This window comes from Hoplias malabaricus, chromosome 2 (assembly GCF_029633855.1).
Source record: "Hoplias malabaricus isolate fHopMal1 chromosome 2, fHopMal1.hap1, whole genome shotgun sequence".
NCBI lineage: Eukaryota > Metazoa > Chordata > Actinopteri > Characiformes > Erythrinidae > Hoplias > Hoplias malabaricus.
In genome coordinates, this window is record NC_089801.1 from 22,719,638 (window position 1) to 22,743,192 (window position 23,555).

Sequence of the window (23,555 nt, forward strand, 5' to 3'; positions counted from 1 at the left end):
CCGCGTAGGATTGGTGACTCAAAAAAGTTTCCATAGGTGTGAGTGAATGTGTGGGTGTATGTCGCCCTGTGAAGGACTGGCTCCCCCTATGGACCCATCGCGACCCTGAACTGGATAATTGGTTACAGATAATGAATGTATGTATGTTTAATCATTTATATATGCTTTTTTTTTTATTTATTTTTTTTTTTTTTAGCTTCGGTGGTCAGTTGGCAACTACTTGCTAAAAACAGCACTGAAGAGAAAAAGAAAAGCTAATAGGCCAATTTGACCACTTTAGGATTTTACTAAAATAGCTTCATATAATGGAGAGAGAGGAGGGGAAAAAAAGAAGAAAAGAAACACATAACAAATGTATTTACAATGTTATGAATATGATTAAAACTTAAAACAAGATACTATTACCAAGACAAGCCTAAAAGCAGAATCGGATTAATACTAAAAATGTCAGCATCTACAGCATCAAGCATCAGATAAAATTTCCAATTTGGCTCAAGCATGGATAAGGTTGAATCTGGTGACCTTCCCCAAACTCCCTCTCTCCACTCTCTATCCTCCGTCATCGCCCTCAAGTTAAATCTGTCCAAAAACTCACTTCCCTTTTAAGGCAATATAAATGCTACAGTGAGCAATTTTCCTCTCTTTTGAAAGAATGCACGTCAACACAAGGAGAAAACCCAAGACAAGAATCATGCTGGGAAAAAGAGCAAAAAAACAGAACTTTGCTGACCTACACCGAGGCCTGGTTCTGTACTCCAAAGCTATCAGAAAAGAGAGTATACATTAAAATGGCGGTGGATTAGTCTTAATCTGGTTGTGGGGAAAGCATGCAGGGCACCATTTCAAGAAAACAGAACTATCCTTGCCCTCGTGCTGTATAGCATTCCCACCATCTCTCTGCCAATCACGTATGAACAGTGCTGGCTAGTTTGGCATCTGCTGAAAGACATGGCAGATCTGGACAGCTGCCATTCTCATCCAGCGTTTTGAGCTGTTTAGGGGCACTGGAATAGCTTCACATGTCACAGAGGAAGCATATATTTGCCTTCACCCCCCAGGTTGGTGGCACTGTGAGATTTAGGGGGAAAATATAGATATACAAATATTAATAATTGCAAAGAATTATAATAATAAAACAATGGCACATTCAAATGCAATTTAAAAGGTAAGAACAAGCAGAGGGAAAACACAAATGGCAGGCTCACTGGGCCAAAATGAAGTATGTAAACCAGCAAATGCCTCAAAGTTACTCCTGTCTACACAACTCAGAGAGAGAGAGAGGAAAAGTCAAAAAGTGAGTGCGCTGAAAAGAGATGGCCAGTTGGTGCACTCCACAAAGATAAGATTAGTGCTAGGAGGCCCTTTGATGATGTTCACATGGACAGGGTTGTCTGGAAGGACAGACTTCACAGAGGCTCCCAAATCACAATAGACTCATTGTTGACAATACTGAGTTCAAAGAGGCCAAGAAAGCAAAGGCTTTACAGAGGACTCGGGGCAGATCAGAGGAACACGAGGTGCTAGGCAGCCCAGTGACTGGGTTAAAGCTACACATGCTCAGATGACCCTGTATGGAAAAACAAAAACAGCATGGATGATGCTGTGACACAGTCCAGCCTTAAACAAAACCCTCCCTTCCTGGAGAGCACAAGCTGCTGGGGAAGGAAAATGGACAAGCTCACACCTTGGCAGAACAGAGAGCCTTAAACTATAATCTGGTATAAACACAAACCCTGAACAACCAATGTATGAGCTGTATCTACTCACTACAAAACATCCTATAGTCCAAGGCTGGCGTAGAAAATGACATAACATTTATAATATTAGTGGATAATGATCACGTTCTGATCATACTCATCATAAACGCTTGATATTTTTTGGCCATATAAGGTCATGGGGCCTGACCAATATAAATCTATGAAACAAACTGATCAATAAATCCTAAAAATGAAATGAATCAAAGTTCTCCATTTAGTCAGGACTATCAATTTGGATTATCAATTTGTGTTCTACATCCATCCTAAAGTTAATAACAGACCTCTGTATCTTATCCAGGTCACAAATGGTTAAATCAGGGCCAATGTTGGAGTGTATAAGACTGACTACTGGCCAGAATATAACATCAAAAAATATATACAATATTACACACATTAGTTTGTTAACCTTTTCAGTCACAAGGTAAAATTCATACTCCTTCAAAGCAAACTGTTCAGTGTCTGCTTCTCCAACATCATCAGATCTAACCCACCACCATTTAAAACAGTTTACATTCCCCACAATTATTCTGAGACAAAGGGCAAAATGTTTTTTACAAGAATACTCTCCAAATACTGCAGCACACCCAAACAATCTCTGCATTAGAAATTGGCTAAGCAAGGTTTCTAAAGATTAGAAATGGATAGGATGACCCGCAGGGGAAGATTAAGACAGCAGGGGTCAGACTCTTTGGACTAGAAAGCAGGAGAATGTTATCCAAAACAGAGGAGGAAAGGCCAAAAAAGATGATTCTTCCAAGTTCATAAACTTGGGGCACAGCATACTGTTTGCAACAGGACCACACATGCATGACAAGTTCCCCCTAGTCCTGGTGAAAGGAGGATCCACATCCACCACTCAACCTGACAAGAATTTTGCCAAACCTTTGCTAGGCAACTTGTTTGGGTGGCAGCCAGCAGAGATCTCCAGTTTAAACAGATGATAGCCAAGTTTGCTCTTTAAAGGCAGTCTGACAGTCTTTTCAAAAAACGTCCCTCAAAAAATGTCTTCACATGAAGAAATGAGGTCGGAATCATCATTAAAAAATTGCTATCTTGCGATGCTGTGGACTGTTCAGCTAAGCAAACAGAAGAGTGGAGTCAAGGGACAGGGCACAGAGTTGAAGCAAGAAGTAGCTTCTGAATGATTGAGAGGAGGATCCAAACCCCCCTCCCACTCCCCAATGGATGTGTATCAACTGCCAGACAATAGGGTCAATCAAAGTCAATAATATACAAGCTCTCGGCCTTACACAATGAGGCACGCCCATAGTGAAATGAATGACTGACAGATCATGTATGTTTATAGAACAGCATTCGATATCTAGTGCTACTTTCGAGGCCCAGGAATCTTGCGGTGAGGATGTTTTTCTCTTGCAAGTGTCAAGTACGAGCAGTAACGGCCACAGGCCCTTTATCATGGTTTTTGGCAAACAAAGAGATATTTGGGGGGGGGTCAACCCCTCCTCTCGCTGTTCCACGAAAGAGAGAGAACTAAGGGAACAAGGTTGCCTTAGCCAAGCCAAACAACCCATGCGGACACCAGATGGGGCCAAGGAATGTCAAAAGCTCATTTGTAGACAGAAAGAGTGAGGAGGAGAATGGGATTGAGAGACAGAAATTGGGAGACACTAAATAGAACAGAAAATTGTGAAATAACAACAAAATGCAACTATTTAAAGAGGTCCTTCAGACAGAGTGAAAATATGGCCAAGTAAAGAGCTGTAAAAACAAAAGAGCTAGCTGGAGTGGAATTCTAAGAAAGCTGAGGAGTGATGGCAATCTTCATCATGCATATGTGCACAGTCATGTTCCTGAAACCGCTACCACCTTTTAGGCTGCATTAATGAATAAGCAAATGTGAACTAACGCATGGTGATTTTCATTGTAAAGCTTTTACTTTTATTTGTCCTAAAACTCCAAGTATGAGGCAATTCGTCAATGTTGTTCTTCAACTTCACACTTTTCCTGAGAAGAAAGCTATTTGAAGAGTGTCATATGAGAGATATGACCCGAAACCAAGAACTAATCCATTCACTGCCCTCTAATCCAGAATCCAGTCACTGATATTTGAGTTGAACCAGTGGGCGATGCACATAAGAGATAGTTCCAACTAAAAACTAAACAAACAAGCAAGTATAAAATGTTAGCTTACAAGAAATAAAATTCAAAATCTTGATCCTGATTTGAATATGAAAGATTATATTCCAGCACAGATTTTTCAGCTAATGATGATGTGCTTATACTATGGCAAAACCACTCACGAAGCTGAGGGAAAATAAGTGGGGAAAAAAAGAAATAAATAACCTTCAGCAGTCTAAATGGTGGATGAGATTCTTGATTCCGAATCCCTGGTCTTAGCCCTGGTTAAGTGAAAGACCTGGAATGGTAATGTTTGTGTTGGAACGCCCGGATGTTCCAACTGGCCTCTTTCTCACTCCTAGCTTTTGCCAGCGTTCTTCCACACAGATGTTGCTTAAGCCCTTTTCACACTACACAATTTACGAGTCGGTACGCTGGCAACACCTCGTACACGACACAAATGGCCTCAGTGTTCTAGGACAAAATTCATATGCAACAAACAAACCCCTCCGCTAAATCTGAGGTCCAGTTTTGACCAAATTCAAATCAATGATTAAATTAATTTGGGGGCAGACAATTCGGTTCGATCCTAATCTAAAATTAGTCTGATCCTAAGACATCATCTTCAAGCAGCTCTAACCAATACAGACATCAAGGAAGAAGTTAGGCAAGTATGATAAAAGTATTTAAAGTTCTCTGGATGCTGCTCTCTCTTCTCTCTTAGCTTTCAGCTGGAGGCTTTGAGTCTATCCCTTTTCTGCTGATTCACAGGCACATATTTGAGTTAGGAAATGACAGGCTCGCGAGCCAAAAGCCTCCAAACGGCTGTTGGAAAGACTCATGGCTCTCCGACTTGATTCAACTGCAAATCCACATTCCAGTCTGAAAAGGAGTTTCTGTTTGAAGAAACTCTTACACATACTCAAAGTCAACTGAAAATCTTACTGGTATTAGGATGGAATAAGGCCTAAAAACAAATCTTTTATTTTTTATCTTTTTTTTTTAACACAAAAAAAAATATATAGCTCACCAAAGATTTTCTAAAGTCTCTTAAGGGGTTGTACTTGTGCCAGTGGCTTGGAGATCTCTAATGAGATCTGTCTAATCCATCCACACTCCAATGAAGCAACCTTCAATGACATATGTGTATAATAATCTCTAATTAAAAGGAACGGTAGGAGAGTGAATAACAGATCCCCAATTCATTCGTTTGGAAAACCGAACTAAGAATTTAGTCTCACTGAATTAAACATCTTTATTGTATTTCTACTTCAGCAGTAGCAGTAGATATTTTAAAAAGCAAGGTTCATCCTGCTAAAGGGAACTCCAGAATGGCCTATGGCCTGAATTTCTGTTGGCAGCTGGGTCAGCCACAAAGCAGCACAGGGAGGAAAAACAAGGACAGCAGCCAAAAGTTCCTGAAGATCCTAACAATTCTTTAAATAACTGCAATAATTGTTCTTTTCTTCTCAATCCAAAGTACAACAAACAGCTGCTTGTCCAGGTTCGAAGAAAGTAGCAGTTTTTTCTTTCTTTTTTTTTTTTTTTTTTTTCTGAGGGCACAGACTTGCAGCAACACTGCCTTGGTCACTGACCATGTCATAGATTAGCTTCACACTAGGCTACTTTAGCACGAGAGAGGGGGAGAGCGGGGGACTTGGGCAGGGCAAGCCGGGGAAGAAGGACGTTTTATAAACCAGAGAATCCGAACAAGATATGGAGGGTGAAAAAAAGACATCTTAATTTCTCTTGTATTAAGTAATTTCTCTCTCATAGAAATGAATACAAGAGAAATTAAGAAGTAAAATATTGAGGGGAAAAATACAGAAATGCACACATCATCGACAGCCCTTGAACAGGACTGCTGAACTCATTTATCTCTCATACACACACACACATACATACACACTACCTTCACGCTCTTCTGAGAGTATCCAACACTCAGGAGAAATCTTTTGGCCCTTTTACAAATCCCAGCACAGTATCCTCCGAAGCTCAGCCATGCCGAGCGCAGCAGGAATGGAAGCAGGGGAAGCAGCGCAAAGCAGCAGCAGTGCAGGAGAGCACACACGTAGCATGGTGGCACCAGAAAAGCAATTCGTCCACTCTGAAGCTGCAGGCAACAGGGGGACTCTTACACTCCTCAGTGTCACAGCATGTTAATGGCCCACATAAGCCAGGTCCAGAAGCACGATACATCTCTCCCCCGCACGCGCGCATGCACACATGCACGCAAGCTAGTCTGCTTTAATCTGGGTGACAGGGTCAGGCCAGGTGATGGGAGGAGAGAGAGACAGACTGGAGCGCTGCCTGGGCCCGGCACAGCACTGTGTTTGATTGGCATTCACAGCCGCTCGGCAACTTTCTAGCTCCTGTTGGAGAGAGTGGGATATACCACTGGGCTGTGTATGAAGAGGGGTGTATATACCCCACCCCTATCCAAACACTAATTCTCTCTCTCTGCTTCATATGTGCAGATCTGGTACAGCAAAACAAACAAGCAACCAGCAGGGGCCATGCCTCTCCCTCCCTCTCTTATTTTCCCCTCCATCAATGCTTATTGTTTCCTTGCTTTCCACCACAAACCCCTCCTCTTACATGCTGAAGTGGTCCCAGGGGAGTCCATGCAAGTACAAAAAGCCCCAGCCAGAAGTCTTTTTGGAACAGAGCCGTGTCAGCACTCAGTGGCTCCAGCTGAGCTGAAGAGAACTGACACTGCCGTTGTTTGTGAACGATTTTGTCAGAGCCTGGACTGGACATTCTCGAGTGGTGCGTGATAAAGCAGAGCAAGCACACTCATCTATCTCCACAAGCTAAAATGTACCCACTTTCCAAAAGCATAAAAAAAAACCTTGTTAAGTTTTCCAGGGCTGCTTTGGGGGGAGAAAAAAAAATCTCATGATGGGGTGAATACATATGTGGTTTTTACTTTTTACATCTTGTGCGCTTAAAGGCATTTAAATCATTCCAAACACCTGCCTCAATAAAATACACTAGCTAAGAAAATGCTGTAGTTGGTTAGTGAAAGAAGAAATGAAAAAAAAAAATACATTTATTTGTTCTCCACACATCACATGTTTACATGGTTTTCAAAAGGTTCTACTACCAAGTTTCTCTGGAGAAAATATCAACCATGTCAACCTACATTAGTTCCATGATATAACAACAAGATTGTTTAAGTCAGATAATGCCTACAAGTTAATCTAATCCGATACTTTGAGCACTGTCTTAACAAATCCATATTGATGAAGAAATTCCAACCCTAATGAGTTTATATTTCCAAGCAATCTTAAAATAAAGTTTAATTCAAGGCGCAGTGTTAAAGTTAATATCAAGATCACACACACAGTCCCCCAATGATTTTAAATAAATAAAACTGTGATTCAGGACAGCAGTGCAAAACTGATGAAAAAACAGTCATTATTTAATATTTATGGGTCATCATACTGTGGCTGAGACACACACTCATTTTAACACGCATACACACTTGCACACTGCCAAAAATAGACAGCGGATCTCTTTTGGTGTCCTCCACAGTGCAGCAAGGTCAGTGTGAGACTAGGCCTGGACTCAATCTTTTTAATAATTGATAATGAACTCCTGACACTGGGCCACATCTAGTGACAAGAGTCTCATCTTGGGATCAATGTACACATGCTAGGCCTGTACTGTACTACAGTTTTAAAGCTAAAAAACCCCCCACTATTTTAACAATTTACCAAATGCATGGATTTGTAAACACCTTATTGTAACAAGTTTAAAATCTCACGGCTTCAGCAACCAGAGAGACTCCTCTTGCACACAAAACACAAACAAGCCATTTTTTTCCTTTAAATAAATAATTTGAGATGTAATCACTGCACAAGAATAATATGCTGTCCGTTTAACAATAGAGTTACACAATTCCACTCGAGCTGAAGCCTACATGCAACATGGAAGACAGCTTCAGGGCTTTGGGACACAGCCAGAATGACTCAGTTAAATAATTACACACTATCAACTCTCACTGCATACTGTGGTTGTGCAGATGCCACTCAAATGGCAAACAAACAGATACATTCAAACAAAGAACAAGAGACAAGTGCATGCAGATTCTGAGAACAGCACATTGGCACAGGCTCCATTAAGCACTGAAAAAAAGAGAATCACAGAGAAAGCGAAGGATTGTCAAGCACAGAATGAGGAAGGTCATGGAGAAGAGAAAATTAAGAGGAAAAGAGCAGAGATGGATGTGGCTGGGCCAGACGTTGCCTCCAGGGAGGAGGACAAGATAGGAGAGTCACGCTGCCACTAAAAGCACAGAACACACATACACGTAAAGACAAGCAATATGGTAAAAAAAATACTGCAATACCATATGACATCATACATAACCAAATGCAGAGATAATTGTCACTAAGTGTGTAACTTCAATAGCTACAAGAGTGTACAAGTGTGGACACATGCTCTTCAAAAATTTATTTTGAAATTAAAGATATTCATTAAAAATTAGTTTTATTCCCCTCTTTGCTGCAAACAGCTCCTACTCTTCTTGAAGGCTTTCCATGGTGGATCATTTGGTGATGATTTAAAAAGAAGAAATTCTCTGCAGGACAAAGTTAAGAGGAGATTGGAAGGAATTGTTCAACTGAGTTCCATATTTTAGGGGCTATGACGCAAAAAGACCTGCCCCTAGCAATTTCCAATCTGAATTTAGGCACAGACAAAAAACTGATGACAGAAAGCCCAAGTGTACTAATGGGCCGGAGGACTGAAGCTCAGGGAAATAGGGCATTACTTACATGAAAGTACAGACAGTGTTAAACACCGTGCGGCAGTGGGCAAATCTAATGCTGTAGTTGCTGGACCGCCTGCCGTGCTGGCCTAGAAGCAGCATTGGAGCTTACTGACTGACTGACAACTACAAACCGGATTCCAAAAAAGTTGGGACACTAAACAAATTGGGAATAAAAACTGAATGCAATGATGTGGAGGTGCCAACGTCTAATATTGTATTCAGAATAGAAAACAAATCACAGATCAAAAGTTTAAACTGAGAGAATGTATCAATTTAAGGGAAAAATGTTGTTTCAAAATTTCATGGCGTCAACAAATCCCAAAAAAGTTGGGCCATTTTTTACCACTGTGTGGCATCCCCCCTTCTTACAACACTCAGACGTCTGGGGACAGAGGAGACCAGTTTCTCAAATTTAGAAATAGAAATTCTCTCCCATTCATGTCTAATACAGGCCTCTAACTGTTCAATCGTCTTGTTTGTCGCACCTTCCTCTTTATGATTCGCCAAATGTTCTCTATAGGTGAAAGATCTGGACTGCAGGCTGCCATTTCAGTACCCGGATCCTTCTCCTACGTAGCCATGATGTTATTATTGCTACAGAATGTGGTCTGGCATTATCTTGTTGAAAAATGCAGGGTCTTCCTTGAAAGAGATGACGTCTAGATGGGAGCATATGTTGTTCTATAACCTGAATATTGTTCTCTGCATTAAATGGTTCCTTTCAAGACATGCAAGCTGCCCATGACACAAGCACTCATGGAACCGCATACCATCAGTGATGCAGGCTTCTGAACGGAGCGTCGATAACAACTTGGGTTATCCTTGTCCTCTCTGGTCCGGATGACATGGCGTCCCAGGGTTCCATAAAGAACTTCAAATCGTGACTCATCTGACCACAGAACAGTCTTCCATTTTGCCACACTCCATTTTAATAGACCCCTGGCCCAGTGCAAACATCTGAGCTTGTGGAGCTTGCTTAGAAATGGCTTCCTCTTTGCACTGTAGAGTTTCAGCTGGCAACATCGGATGGCACGGTGGATTGTGTTCACTGACAATGCTTTCTGGAAGTATTCCTGAGCCCATTCTGTTATTTCCTTGACAGTGGCATTCCTGTTTGAGGTGCAGTGACGTTTAAGGTCCCGGAGATCATGAGCATCCAGTAGAGAATTACGGCCTTGACCCTTACACACAGCAATTGTTCCAGATTCTCTGAATCTTTTGATGATGATATGCACGGTTGATGATGATAACTTAAAAGTCTTTGCTATTTTACGCTGGGTAACACCATTCTGATATTGCTGCACTATCTTTCTGCGCAACAATGGTGGAATTGGTGATCCTCTTACCATCTTGGCTTCAGAGAGACACTGACGAGAAGCTCTTTTTATACCCAATCATGTTGTCAATTGACCTAATTAGTGTTAATTGGTCTTCCAGCTGTTTCTTATATGCTCAATTTCCATTTTCCAGTCACTTATTGCTACAAGTCCCAACTTTTTTGGGATTTGTTGACACTGAAATTTTGAATCAACATATTTTTCCTTTAAAATGTTACATTTACTCAGATTAAACTTTTGATCTGTCATCTATGTTCTATTACGAATAAAATATTGACATTTGCCATCTCCACATCATTGCATTCAGTTTTTATTCACAATTTGTTTAGTGTCCCAACTTTTTTGGAATCCGGTTTGTAATTTGTAATGTAACTCACATGCGGGAGTAGGAATTGTAAATTCAGCCGTATTTCACAGAGAACTTAAGGTAGTGCCACTACACCGTCTGTTGTTAGTTCAGCCATAATTCACATTCCAGTTCATGAACTAAATTTGGAACCGTTCGGCAGTGAACAGAGGTCCTCTTTTCCCTGGACAAGTACAAGTTTTAGGCACCTAAAAAATGCACTTTCAAATGTTCAAGGGGTCAGAGAGTTGAGAGCTGAAATGGGACACACTGGTGCCGCTTCAGCGCTGTAGGTCCACCATCCACCGCGGTGAGCAGCTCAGTGTTTTACTGAAGCCTCAAACAGAAATGTATTGAACGTAGTTGAGGTAGTAGTTATCATAGTCCCTTCTTTTTGTCTGGAGAAAGTTTGTGACACAGCCTTTTGTTTTCTACTCTATATTTAACAAACAAAGTCATTTGCACAGCTTTTTGTTTAACTTTGCACGAAAACGGGCAAAATTTCTGGATTAACACTGTTTTTTCAGTCGGACCCTTAAAGAAATATAAGTCAGTAATAAATATCTAGTTCCCAGCAATGCCCTGTTCCTTTATCAAGTGTTCAAAAACCCAAATGTTAAAATGTTAGTGTGTTGCTTTCTGGTAAACAAGTTACTTTAATATCATCTCAACACGGTGCTTCAGTTTTGTAGCTTTGTATGAACAGAAAATAACAGGTTTCCATGATCATACACACACTGTCGGCAACTGACAAGGTAAACTATTTTTATAGTTTGTTATTATTTTAAACAAAGTCATTGATATGAAGCACTAAAGCTTCTCCAGACCTTCTAATGACAAGGGGATGTATTTGGGCTTTTCCTGTTTTTGAAATGCCAGAAACACCACTGTGACAATGGCTATATGGCTAATGGCAATCCGGCAAAATTAGGCTTGCCTAGATTTTCTTTGCTTTTTTTTTTTTTTTTTTTTTTTTAAAAGAGGCCTGATCAGAACTTTTTGGCTGCACATCCCAACTTTCTTTAAAATATAGAATTTGGCTGGTAGACTCTATAGGCTCTGTATATTAGGAGAAGGACTTTAAGCTACAACGGAACAAAAACTGGGAATGAAGCCATTTTCATTAAAATGTATCAGTGGAGTGGTTTTCATTTGAAGCTGGGCTGGTAAAACTGAATGTTTCTGCATTGCGTTTGCTTTTATTGGTGAGTGTTTAGTTTCAACATCACAGGAGTGTAAATAGTTTTGTTGTGCCATATTGCTTGAGAGAAGCAGCATCAATAGTGCTATAGGTGCGCATTACTGCTACTCTGCCAAAACGGTGCAGGATGGCCAAAAAAAGGCAAATTATTCAGACATGCTTTTGTGTTTACAGTATGTTTCAGTTTTCATGCAAGGTAAATGCAGTGGGAGTGTAACTTATTTCCCTTAATAGAAGGAAATGAGCTTAACTGTGCAGATGCTTTTGAATGAGTGTATGGTTTTGTAAGGTATACACAAGACTGCTTTAATGTAAATTTGATCAGAGGGTGACTACTATATTTTAATTTTAACAAAATGTGACCCTGTATCTGACCTTCATTTAGAGTGCATGCTGCTCCAGTCTACAGTGCGTCACACCTAAACCAACTACCATTCAAAGACAAGGAAAATAATTTTGAAGGGCCTGAGAAGTGTTTCTCTCTCTCTCTCCCTTTCCCATCCTTCTCTTTATTCTCTCTCGAGTCCCTGGAAATCAGCATGGAGCCTCATGTCTGTGGCAGGCAGAAGAAACAGATTCCTAGTAAGCTGTGCACCACTTCATAAATCACTGTGTGTGTGTGAGAGAGAGAGAGAGAGAGAGAGAGAGAGAGAGAGAGAGAATGCACTTGAGAGAGGCAGGATGATGGAATAAAGAGGGTGGGGTGTTGGAGAACATAGTGCCTGCTTCTCATTTAACCCCCAGCCACCCCCCAAAACACACACACAACAAGTTATTCTATCCCCATTAACTATAGTTGTTTCTCAGACTGAACTGCCATAATCTAATAATGACATCAGGCCTCTCACTTTCCATACGGACATTCAATCAACAAGTCTTTCTCCAAGAACACTAACAATCAGGTCAACCCTAGAAATCCACAGCATGTAAAGTAAGTGCATGAAGGTACAAAAACTGGAACACCACTGGAACACTGGGCTCAGAACTGCAGAAATTCACCATGTAACTTTTGGAGGAGGGAAGCAAACCACTCCCCTTCCTCACCTCACCACTGATTTCAGTACAGTGCTGTAAAAATGAACTACACTAGGGGAAGACTTAGGACCAGAACACCCAAATCTTACATACTGTTGCTTTAAAGACCCACCAGATACATTGTTGGGATTGGTTCAGTATGTTTATGATATAAGAATCTCGGGCTGTCTGAATTCACCCTGACAAGACTGCCTGCGGGGCAAGAAAATGCTCAGCCATAGCGTTGACAACTATTATGCTCAGTATATTCTATAAACAACATTATGAGGCCATGTTAATAGGGTGAAATACATGCTTTTCACCAGAGTTTGTATTTACCACAGGAAACATGCAAATGGGCATCTTTATGGTAAACAAGCCCTTATGGAACAATTAATATATACTAAATGTATTTTAAACATTCTGATGCAGTTATAATTCCAATTTTGAAAGCAAATCAAAATCATTAAAGCTTTACAAGTAAAGATGTCTTTTGGTTACATTCTAATAAGGGTTTCCAGAGGAATTGTAAAATGCTAATATTTGTTCCTAATTTTTCAGAAAAAGGAAATTACCCACCCCCTTCCCAAAAGCAAAACCCACAGTAAGGGCTTTCTTAATCCATGTCATTCAGTCTTTCCTATAGTGGAAATGCAGAAATATTTTAAACAAAACCATGTAATTAACCATTTACACCACCATGTTAACTGATGCTAATGCTTGTGTCCAAGCCATGTAATTTTGATACACACATACACACATTATATTAAACACCACCTTTAAGGTCAAAACTCCGCTGTCTGTTGAAATGAGCAAACTGTAACAGGAAGACAGAAATCTCCTTGCATCATCACAACCACCACAGGGTGTAGATGTGGGTGAGACAGGCACGCAGTTCTTATTCATATGCATAAGGGAGAAATGTCTGCCAAAACCAGATAATAACAACTTCACACGCACACAAACATAACATGTGCTGCTTCTGGCTTACCTGATTCCTCCGTCGGCGGCTGCCATAGTTGCGTCGAACCAGTGTCTTGTAGTTCTGGCTCTTCTTGGTCAAGTAATAATACAGTACACAATCAGACACACACTGTAGGGGGAAAGAGAAAGAGCAAATGTGAAAGAGCAACCGTACTCATCCACAAATAGTTTCAAATACTGATATATAAAAAGAACTAAGTCCACACATTAGAGAATGTATTCAAAATATAATTAGAAAGAAAATGTGTCATCAGATCAGCAAAGTCTTGACTTTAAAATTGATCATAGATGACTAGCCACAACGATGCATTGTGTCTTTTAGTTAAATATTTGATGTGATCTTCATGCATATGTGAGTTATCATTTAGTGGGAGAACAGTGGTTCAATTTTATGGCAGCAAGTTATTTATTGTTCATGCTCAGTGTTTTAAAATCAACCTATTATATATTTGTAATTACTGCAGCCACAGCAGACAAACAGGATTAATATTGCCATGCTGCCTACACTGCATATTGACCATTAAAACTCCAGAGCATGCACGTTTTAACAATGGGGAGTGAGTCAGATGGTTCTGCCCACTGACCATTGGTAAAACACCCACTAAGCATTCTAGCAATAATAAAAATTCACAATAATCAATTGTATTATACTTATAATGAATGCAACATAAGCATCTCTGTAAGAGCAGGCAATAAGACTGAATATGATTACAGAGTAAGAAAAATCAGGCAAATTCAAGTCTTCACAGTATTTCAACAATGAGGGTGTAACTCATACATTCATCTACATTACATACGTGTGGTTTTTATGTCGGTTGGGTGAAATAAAAAAAGCATGTTACATGGATTACATTTTTTATCGTATTTTATCAATTACTAAATGTCTTGGTTTATTTGATGGTCATTGCTTGATTTCTCAGTTAGTAAAAAAAAGACACAATTAGGAGAAGACAACCATTTTTGCTAATGTTTGTTTGTTGAACATGTTTGTTTGGCCACTGTTTTGAAGATCATACAAGATTAAAAAAAATAAAATAAAATAAGGCAAACTCAGAGAAGGCACTACTACAGGGCTCTATAAAAAAAAATAAAAAAAAAAAATTAAAAAAAAATAAAAAAAATTAAAAAAAATAAAAAAATAAAAGGGATCACTTAATTTTATTACATGTGCTCATCATTTCTGTATATTTACCAAAATAACATTGTTTAATTCTGTTTTTAATGTAAAATGTAAAAAATTTAAAATGACAAAATATAAAAATAGAATATATTTTAAACTGAAAAAAGCCACAAATAATAAACATTTAAATATACAACAATAAAAAAAATGGTGACAATATCCTGAATGGATTTATTGTTCCAGCATTCAATTACATAACATGCATGATATTAACACAAAAAATAAAACTCAGATCAACCACATTTTTTTTTTCATAATATACAAAACAGTTAGTCCTTTTTAGATGCATTTAGTTCAGTGCATTATGTGAAATGCTGAAAGACTCATTGTACCCAAAGGTTCTAATAACATTTTTAAATGTGGTATTACTATTTCCAACTTAGACTGTTCCAACTTATCAAAGTTAATATGCACCAAAACATTGCAATGCTGGTGTAACATTTCTGTGTCTTTTAATATTGTGATGTTATGCCTTTGACATCTCTCCCAGCCATCTTTTAGCAAAGTTCATCGAGTTCAAACTTGTAACTCAGAAACATTTGCCTAAGTCTTAGATCACTATAAAAGGGAACTGAGGTTTGTTGCTGGGCTGCAGCTGCTATGGTCAGAGAGGGCGTGTGTGTGTGTGTGTGTGTGGGAGAGAGTACACTCACACAGGCAGGAAACCTGCCCACAGAGACAGGAAGCACTCACCTTTCGCTCTAGATAAGAGGCAATCAGGCCAAAGTTCTTTGGGTGCTGCACAAACCTGGAAAGCAAACAGAGTGAGCAGGGGACAGGAAGGAGGTAACCAACTCACTATAAAGCACAGAAAAAAAAAAGAGTGAGAAATGGAAATAATTTAGTAGATGCATGTGTGATCCTTCATCATGGCTTTCAGCCTGAAAACTTTCTGCAGCTCACAAAACGTTGACAGGGTTGATATGATCTAAACTGAAGCCTTATACACCCTCTGTGCTCAGTTTTTGGAGCTCACACTCTTTCAGCAGCACCTCATCCCATAGAAACTATAATTTGTGGGATTAGAAATTAAGGCGTTTTTTGTGGAATCATTAATTGGAAATGTTGTTTTCCTTTCAAATGATGTGAGCGGAACGCAGTACATGTGGTAAAATGATAATTGGATGCTATCGTGAGATTGTGGGATTCATAGGGCAGCCACTGGATGGATACCGTTTCATGTTAATGACCACTGCAGTCCACATGGGATTTATGGGAATTCAAAAGCTTGATAACTAAAATACAATTCAGAAAAGCCGAGCCTAGTTCCAACTGGAAAAATTATCCCTCATGGCTCCCACATATCTCAGCCTTCTACTAAAGCTGTTTGGTTGAAATGAATGCAGTCATACTACTGCTCCTTGGCTATCTTTGGCTAGGGGTTTACTAGCGTACAATTGCCCATGATCATACTCTGTAAAAAGAGTGACCAAGTTTCCAGTCTGACCCAGTACCCCAATAAAAGTTCAGGACAATGTCAAAATATCATCCCTGCACTTCTAAACAGGAAGACAACTGTCATCAAGCACAGCTTGTCCCATATGCCAGTGTTGTATGTCCACAGTGTTATTAATATAATCTTATAAAAGGTGGTAATTTAATTATCATTAATAAAGTTAATGAAATCATGATTTGGGAGTATACACTATACCAGTGGTGCCCATAGTTTTTAGCTGACAAAAATTTGGGGAAGCGTGTACTGCTGCAGCACCCAAACAGATTACTTCTATTAGCCAAACAGGGTGGATTGGGCTGCAAAAGTTTCATTGTTCAATTTGTTTTACTGGACCCCTTCTCAAGCTGGCTTCAGTAATCACCAGCGAGGTTGGACGGATATTTGGATTTAATTATTTTCATGTAGGAAAAGGCTGAATCACATTATTGAAATGAGGTGCTAACTACCATTAGGCAACCCTGAACTATGCTATTAGATTAACCTACTATCTTAATGCATGTTTAGTATCATTTAAAAAGGAACCCTATGTTCTGGAACATTAAACATTGCCAGAAAGGAATGTATATTATGTGGTAGATATATTTCTTTAAAATATTGTGAACCCAGTAAACATTACAGTAAAGTGTTTTGGAGATTGTTGAGAAAGTGCAGAAAACATAATCAAATTGTATAAACAAACATGTACATTTAAAAAAAAAAAAAATCTTAAACCAATCCTATATTGGAGTGTTTTAGCCATGATGCCAAATCTAAAACTGTTGCTAAAAGTGAAAAGCAATATCCCAGTATGTAAATATCATGGTATTACAATACACAGACACTAACTTCTCCTTAAAGATCTCCTTCTCGTGCTCAGTCCAGACGTTCATAAACTGCCGTGACTTATAGACCTTCATGGGGTCGTCCATAAGTCCGTTCATGTTGATGAACTTCACACGCCGCTGCTCTGAATCGTACATCATGGGAGGAATGACAGACAGCTGCCTCATCTGCTTCTCATTATTCTGAAGGGACGAGAGAAAAAAAAAACCAAAAAAAAAAAAAAAAAAAAAACAATATATATATATATATATATATATATATATATATATATATATATATATATATTAAAAAAATTTATGTATGTGTGTGTTTGTGTGTGTACAATTTGGGGCTGTACATGGGGCCATCTGGCACTTACCTCCTGTTCTGAGAGGCCATCTATTATCTCTGAGATCTCATGTTCACTTCTTGCTATTGTGGCTGACAGCCCTGTCCCTCTCTGGCCCACTCTAAAAGACAAGGAGAGAGGTGATAAAGTAATGATAATGTGCAGTTATTTGTCTTTGTACAACATACAATAAAATTTGCCTTCCACATTTAACCCATCTGTGGCAGTGAACGCACACACACACAGACACAAGTGCACAAGGGGCTGTGAACACACACCCAGAGCGGGGGGCAGCCATTCCCAGCGCCCAGGGAGCAGTTGTGGGTTCAGTGCCTTGTTCAAGGGCAATTCAGCCGTGGATGTTCCTGCCGAACTGGCAACCTTCCGGTACCAAGCCCGTTCTGCTAACCATTAGCCCATGGCTGTAAGACGAAACGGGGTCACAGCAAAAGGGGCAGAACAAAATGGCAAAAAGGAGAGAGAGAGAGACCAAGAGTGGCATTACCAGAAGCCTGGTCTTTCTTGAAGAGCTCCTCATAGCACTTCATTCACGATTGGTGTTTGTGTTTTTCAAAAGCTCCAAGTGACAAACTGATCTTTCTGTGGCTTTATACTCAGTGCCATATACCTACATTTATTCATTCTCCATCTCTGTGCAATTTACCTTTGCCTCGAAAACAAGAACAAAGACAAACTAAACTTCCACTGGCACATTTTGGTTCCAAAAACATCCTTTGAAGAGGCCATTGCGAAGAAACACAGGCTATTTCCCAACTTCCAATAGTCCTTTTCCGGAAACTACAAGACACTCCACAGTTCTGAGAAAACAATGCTGAAATGGCTGCATGCGCTGCCTCCTCTTAACAAAAGCCTTCAGGTAACTGACAGTGCCTACAGGAGAGGGTGAATGCATGAATGGTTGGAAATATGGCCTGCCTTGCCAAAGCTGTAATGGCAGAGACAATAAACAAGCCCAGAAGCTAGAAAAAGGACTAAGGTCACACATCTTGTGCAAACAACAAAACCACTAAATGTCTTTGTTTGATAAAAGGACAGGTAAAGAAAATAATGAATCAGTTATTAAGCAGTGAGAGGGGGAAAAAAAAAAGTCAGCGATAAAAAGGCCTTAGCCCCAGATGTGTCTGTCTACTTCATTTAAATGATGCAATTTCAATTCAAATGTAGGCAACTAATAAACAACTCTGGTCAAACCCTAAATGTCTGTCTAGTTACTGGAAAATGTGTGCACTTGTGCCTAGACTAGCATGTTGTTGTCGTCTGCAGTTCAGGGAAGCCCCAGGGCCTCTGTACTAGGAACCAACCTGGCAGGACCTCTGACCTCTAATGTGATCCTCACATTTGATTGGTCAGCTGCTAGCCAGCCTACCTTTTTTTTGTACCTAGACTGTTTACATATAGTGTTACATCATAGCAAATGACAACGGATGTGTGTCTGTGGCCACTCCAATTAGATTGTATGTTCACAAAACAAGCCCCTAGGCCTATTTTTGCATTTCTTGGAATGACTCAGGTAACACAGAAAATTTTGTACAAGAATAATGAGATCAACCTTTGGAAGCGTTCCTGCTGCTCGCGCTGTTTGCGGATCTCTGGGAACTGCCTCTCGTAGTACTCCCGTGTGCGGCTCTCTTTGGCTTTGCGCCTTGGGTTATTCTCCATCCGTTCCACTTTCTTCTCCCATGCTTCCATCAGCTGGTCATACCGTTGACAGATCTTCTGCTCCTGAGGAGACAAGTTAAGCGGAATTTCAGCCCAAACTCATACCGTGTAAATACATGTCAACAGTTATTATAAGCGATATTCTCTAACACATAAAACACTACATGTTGGACTAGAGAAAGCTCTGTATTGTAATTTGGGGTGTCTGACTAGCCAATTCATATAAAAAGAAAAAAATAGTCTCTGTAATTTCCTTCAAATTCCCACAGAAAGGTCATAGCCCAGACGTACACACCTGCATTATGCAAAAGGCGAGACACTCAATAAAATCACCCCAGCACACAACCTTGTCTATTATCAGCCTTAGTAACTGCATTAGTGTGTAGACAATTCAAACAGGACTACAACTGCTGAATGAGCTCCAGGTTCATTTGCTTCAGAATTTGGTAAAACTCAAGACAAGGCAGAATCAAACTGCTTTAAAACGACAAATTTGGTCAGTTGTCAAAACAACTCAGATTAGAGTATGAACCTAGATAAACCCAAAACAGGGCTTAATAAATTAATTAACTTCTACAGACAATCTTAGTCAAGACATTTAGTCAAAATCTACTGTGAATTCCCATGTCAGTGTCCCCACAGTGATGAGGTCTATCCACCACCTAAAATTTACCAGGGTGCCATGGGTGTCATGAACATTGATAAATGAGGTAGAAGCCTGCCAAACTGTGAAGGGGAACATAAAATACTATCCTTTACAGCTAGAAAATGCAGCTGTAAAGGTAATTGGATAAAATTAGATATTTAATAGAGTGAGTATAGTTGAAAAATTATATATTTAGAGTGTCCTTTCTTTCTCTTTGGTATAAAGATTATGCATAGGCAAAATGTATTTGTCCCAAATTATATTGGCTTCGGGCACCAATGTGTCTGTGACGTTCATTACAATAGTGCACATTATTCAGTGCAAAGAATAAATGTTCTGAAATAGACTGCCAGTGATATGCTTGATACAATGCCAATATAACAAACAAGCTGACCAGAGACATAAAAAACAAGAAGAAGAAAGGAAATGGGACAGGGAATAAACAAGTATGTGTATGTCTCTGCCTGCAGTACAAATGACAATAGAGCCTTGTATTTCACCCTCACCCTCAAAGCAGTTCACCTTCCACTTGGCCTCCTTCCATCTTCACCCCACCCTATTGTTCATGTTCCAAAATATCTGACCAGCACAGCACACTACAGAGCAACTTGCACTACACCTTACACACACACACCCTCTGCAACCAAATGACTTCCACATGTGGTCTGAGAGGTATATTTAGAGCAGACTTTATAGCACAGAGGAACACATCCACTGTACTCGACTACTCTGCAGGCTTGAGCATGAGTGAGAGAGAGTTTTTAAACTATCTCAAACAACACATCTATAAAATATAAAATAAACACTTCATATAAGGATATAAGGCACTATACAAAGTTCATTGACCAACCTTCACTTATTGAAGTTAAAATGTAACAAAATATAAAAATACATGCATAAGATATCCCAGAGGATAATAGTGAAAATTATGAATTTTGAATTATGAATGATGAAATACAGACCAATGTGTTCTTAGTTTGTACGGCTTCTTTGCAGTTTTACGTAAAATATGCACAATGAAAGACTTATAAAACAATAAAAATAAGTGAATATGTCTCAGAAATTAACATGTCCAATGCACACATGAATGCCATGACTTCCCAGCATCACTCTGATGCATCACTTCCCCTAGTACATCCTGGTAGCATCACTTCCTCGCGTAACACACAGCACACCCAAATTTCTATATGAATGAGCCTTACATTCCTATGAACCTGCCACTAGCTCACAAATTGTAGAAAAATTGCTCACAAAGATAATCAATGATCTACAGGGTGTCCCAAAAGTAAGGAAAATGAAAAAAATAAATACACACTCATAAAAGATTTGTGTTCCAATTTCAGAAACAAGCTGAAAGCAAGGGGGACCAGGGTCTAACAGGCTTTGCCTTTCTCTCATCTCATCTTGTGTGTGAAATTGGACCACCACTTTTATAGGGGTGTTTCCTTACGTTTGGGACACCTGTACACTTCACTTGTCAGTGGTTTTAATATTGTGGCAGCCACTGAGACATACCCAGCTGAACATTAAAGCTGTGAAGTGTGCGTCCTGGAATATACCTCACTCATACTACTCACTTCTGCATTGTTCCTGTTGACTCAGAAAATCCTAAGTCATGTTTTGAAAGTTTTTCTGGAAGATCGCTAGAAGATCTTGCAAAAGGGAACACATGTCTAGACACAGACACTCACCCTCTGTTTGCGTGCATGGTTCCTTCGCTTGAAGAATAGAATCAGCTTCTTTCTCATCACTTGATTTCTGCAAAGAAAATGTGAAGAAATAATACACTTTTGTGCAACATTCAAGCATTTATATCAGACCTAATGAGAGTTGTATACAAGGAAATAATCTCTTCACCCTGTTACCATAGAAACTGTAAAAATACCAACGCAATGACAGGTTCACATGGCCTAGAAAAGATGTTTTGGTACAGATGTAACAACATAACACATCTGATGCATTATGTCTCTCTCACACCTGCCTTACGTGGACTAGAAAACAGATTTAAACAATAAAACCACACACAGTACTTTATCAAATTGTCTTGTGACCATCATGTCACTAAAGCACAGACTCAAACCAAAAGTTCATTTGTAATAAAATACATTTATATAGATAATATTAAAAAATGGGTTTCATTCCAACGTGTGTAATATAGAAATACTAGTTGTATATGTGAGTTGTCTTTTGCTAATGCTACATTAACAATCTTATCATAGTAATCATTACTTATCAAGGAAATTATTAGCCTTTCTATATTAGCATGATCAAAAATGTATCAACTTTGATTAGGAAAACTAGTTACTGGTCATATCAAATACTGATATACTCTGTGTACATCTGTGTATACACACTTCCTTGTAGCATTTTGTGTTGGCTCTGGTACTAGTTCGACATGAACCGTGTACATACAATCAGTTAGAATGCAACCCGCAGAATCCTGACACTGAGGCCAGTTGAACACATGGAGGCTAGGTTAAAGCATTCTCCATCTACTTGTGGGTGGAGCATCTGTGGTGGAGACCACCTGACTCTAAAAGAACACAACGGAAAATTCGATTGTTTTCTTCAGACAATTTACTTTATATGCTTCATTAGAATGGCACCAGACAAAAGCTCTATCTCCACCACTTTACCCAGTGCATATTTGTAGTTTATCACTGAAAATTCCTTTTATCCAGTCATCCAAGTGCCACAATGCCTTTTCCTTGGTCCAATATAACCTCCAATACATACTTTTCTTCTGTGTTGGTATAAGTGCAGGCATTTATTTAACTGCAGACTAATTAGAATTTTCAGACTTGTATCATTATTTGCTTTAGAAATGTAAATTACAAGGAGATTCCATAATATTATTCTCAAAATTGAGTGATTCCAAATTATGCAGTGCACAAGATTTGATGAAACCTAGGCAGGAAAATAATACTCACGTCTTGATGTTGTCATGGTATACTTTAGTATCCGATGGCTGGTTATACAGGGGCTAGAGAGGAACAGAGAAAGGAGAGGGGGTGCAACATTTAATCACTGGACGAAACAAAAATGCCCAGTTTTAAGTGCATCTGCAACATAAATATTCTTCTGATCCAGTGCATCAACCTCACCAGTTCCACTTTTGGACCAAGTCCTTGGAAGATTTTATGGGCTTCTTCTGCTTTTTTCTAGAGAAAGAAAAAAAATATTTAAAAAAAATAAACAAACAAAAATATATTTAAAGATAAAGATAGATCCTCTATTTGGCAGCACTCATCAGTGAGTGCCTATGTGTATTCTCTGCCAGAATCAGAAGTCTTTTCCAAGCCTTTACATGCCAAATGTGTCCCTCTTTTTCTTCATAAGCCCTCTTACATTCAAGAACACTCTTTCAAAAGTTTGAAAAACAATGACGACACACTGAAATATGTGCTAACACAAACCTAAAATTAAACCACTTATCTTTATCAAATGCAGACATAAACAAAACTGATATATTTACATTTATATCCCCTAAGTTTCTGCAGAGAAGGGCAGCATGGTGGCGCAGCAGGTAGTGTCGCAGTCACGCCGCTCTAGGGACCTGGAGGTTGTGGGTTCTAGCCAGCGTATAGTGACTGTCTGTGAGGAGTTTGGTGTGTTCTTCCCGTGTCTGTGTGGGTTTCCTCCGGGTGCTCCGGTTTCCTCCCACAGTCCAAAAACACAAGTTGGTAGGTGGATTGGCGACTCAAAAGATAGTCCATAGGTGTGAGTGTGCGTACCTAGCCACTGGAAAGCATTGCATGTAGTGCCAATCCCAAAGTCAGGAAAGGCATCCGGCGTAAAAACTGTGCCAGATCAATGGTGCGGATCGCAGTTGATCCGCTGTGGCGACCCATGACATTTACATTAAGACTTGAAATTTGAATTTGAAATCTGAACTTCAAATTTCAACCAATGCCAATAAATAGAACTTACATTTAAAACAATTTAAGA

The 23,555-nt window shown here is 39.4% G+C and overlaps 1 protein-coding gene across 6 annotated transcripts in view; it reads right to left on the reverse strand.

Annotated features, from left to right (window-relative positions):
* The window catches only part of ncor1 (nuclear receptor corepressor 1), an 83,707-nt gene that overhangs the window by 39,792 nt on the left and 20,360 nt on the right, over window positions 1-23,555 (reverse strand). For all 6 annotated transcript variants that reach the window (XM_066651974.1, XM_066651989.1, XM_066651982.1 and 3 more), the window contains exons 7-14: window positions 22,712-22,768; window positions 22,538-22,590; window positions 21,299-21,365; window positions 18,852-19,024; window positions 17,312-17,402; window positions 16,957-17,135; window positions 15,369-15,423; window positions 13,503-13,604 (exon numbers count right to left, since the gene is read on the reverse strand). In XM_066651974.1, coding sequence (XP_066508071.1) covers window positions 13,503-13,604; window positions 15,369-15,423; window positions 16,957-17,135; window positions 17,312-17,402; window positions 18,852-19,024; window positions 21,299-21,365; window positions 22,538-22,590; window positions 22,712-22,768 — 777 coding nt within the window. The remainder of the gene's footprint in view (window positions 1-13,502; window positions 13,605-15,368; window positions 15,424-16,956; window positions 17,136-17,311; window positions 17,403-18,851; window positions 19,025-21,298; window positions 21,366-22,537; window positions 22,591-22,711; window positions 22,769-23,555) is intronic.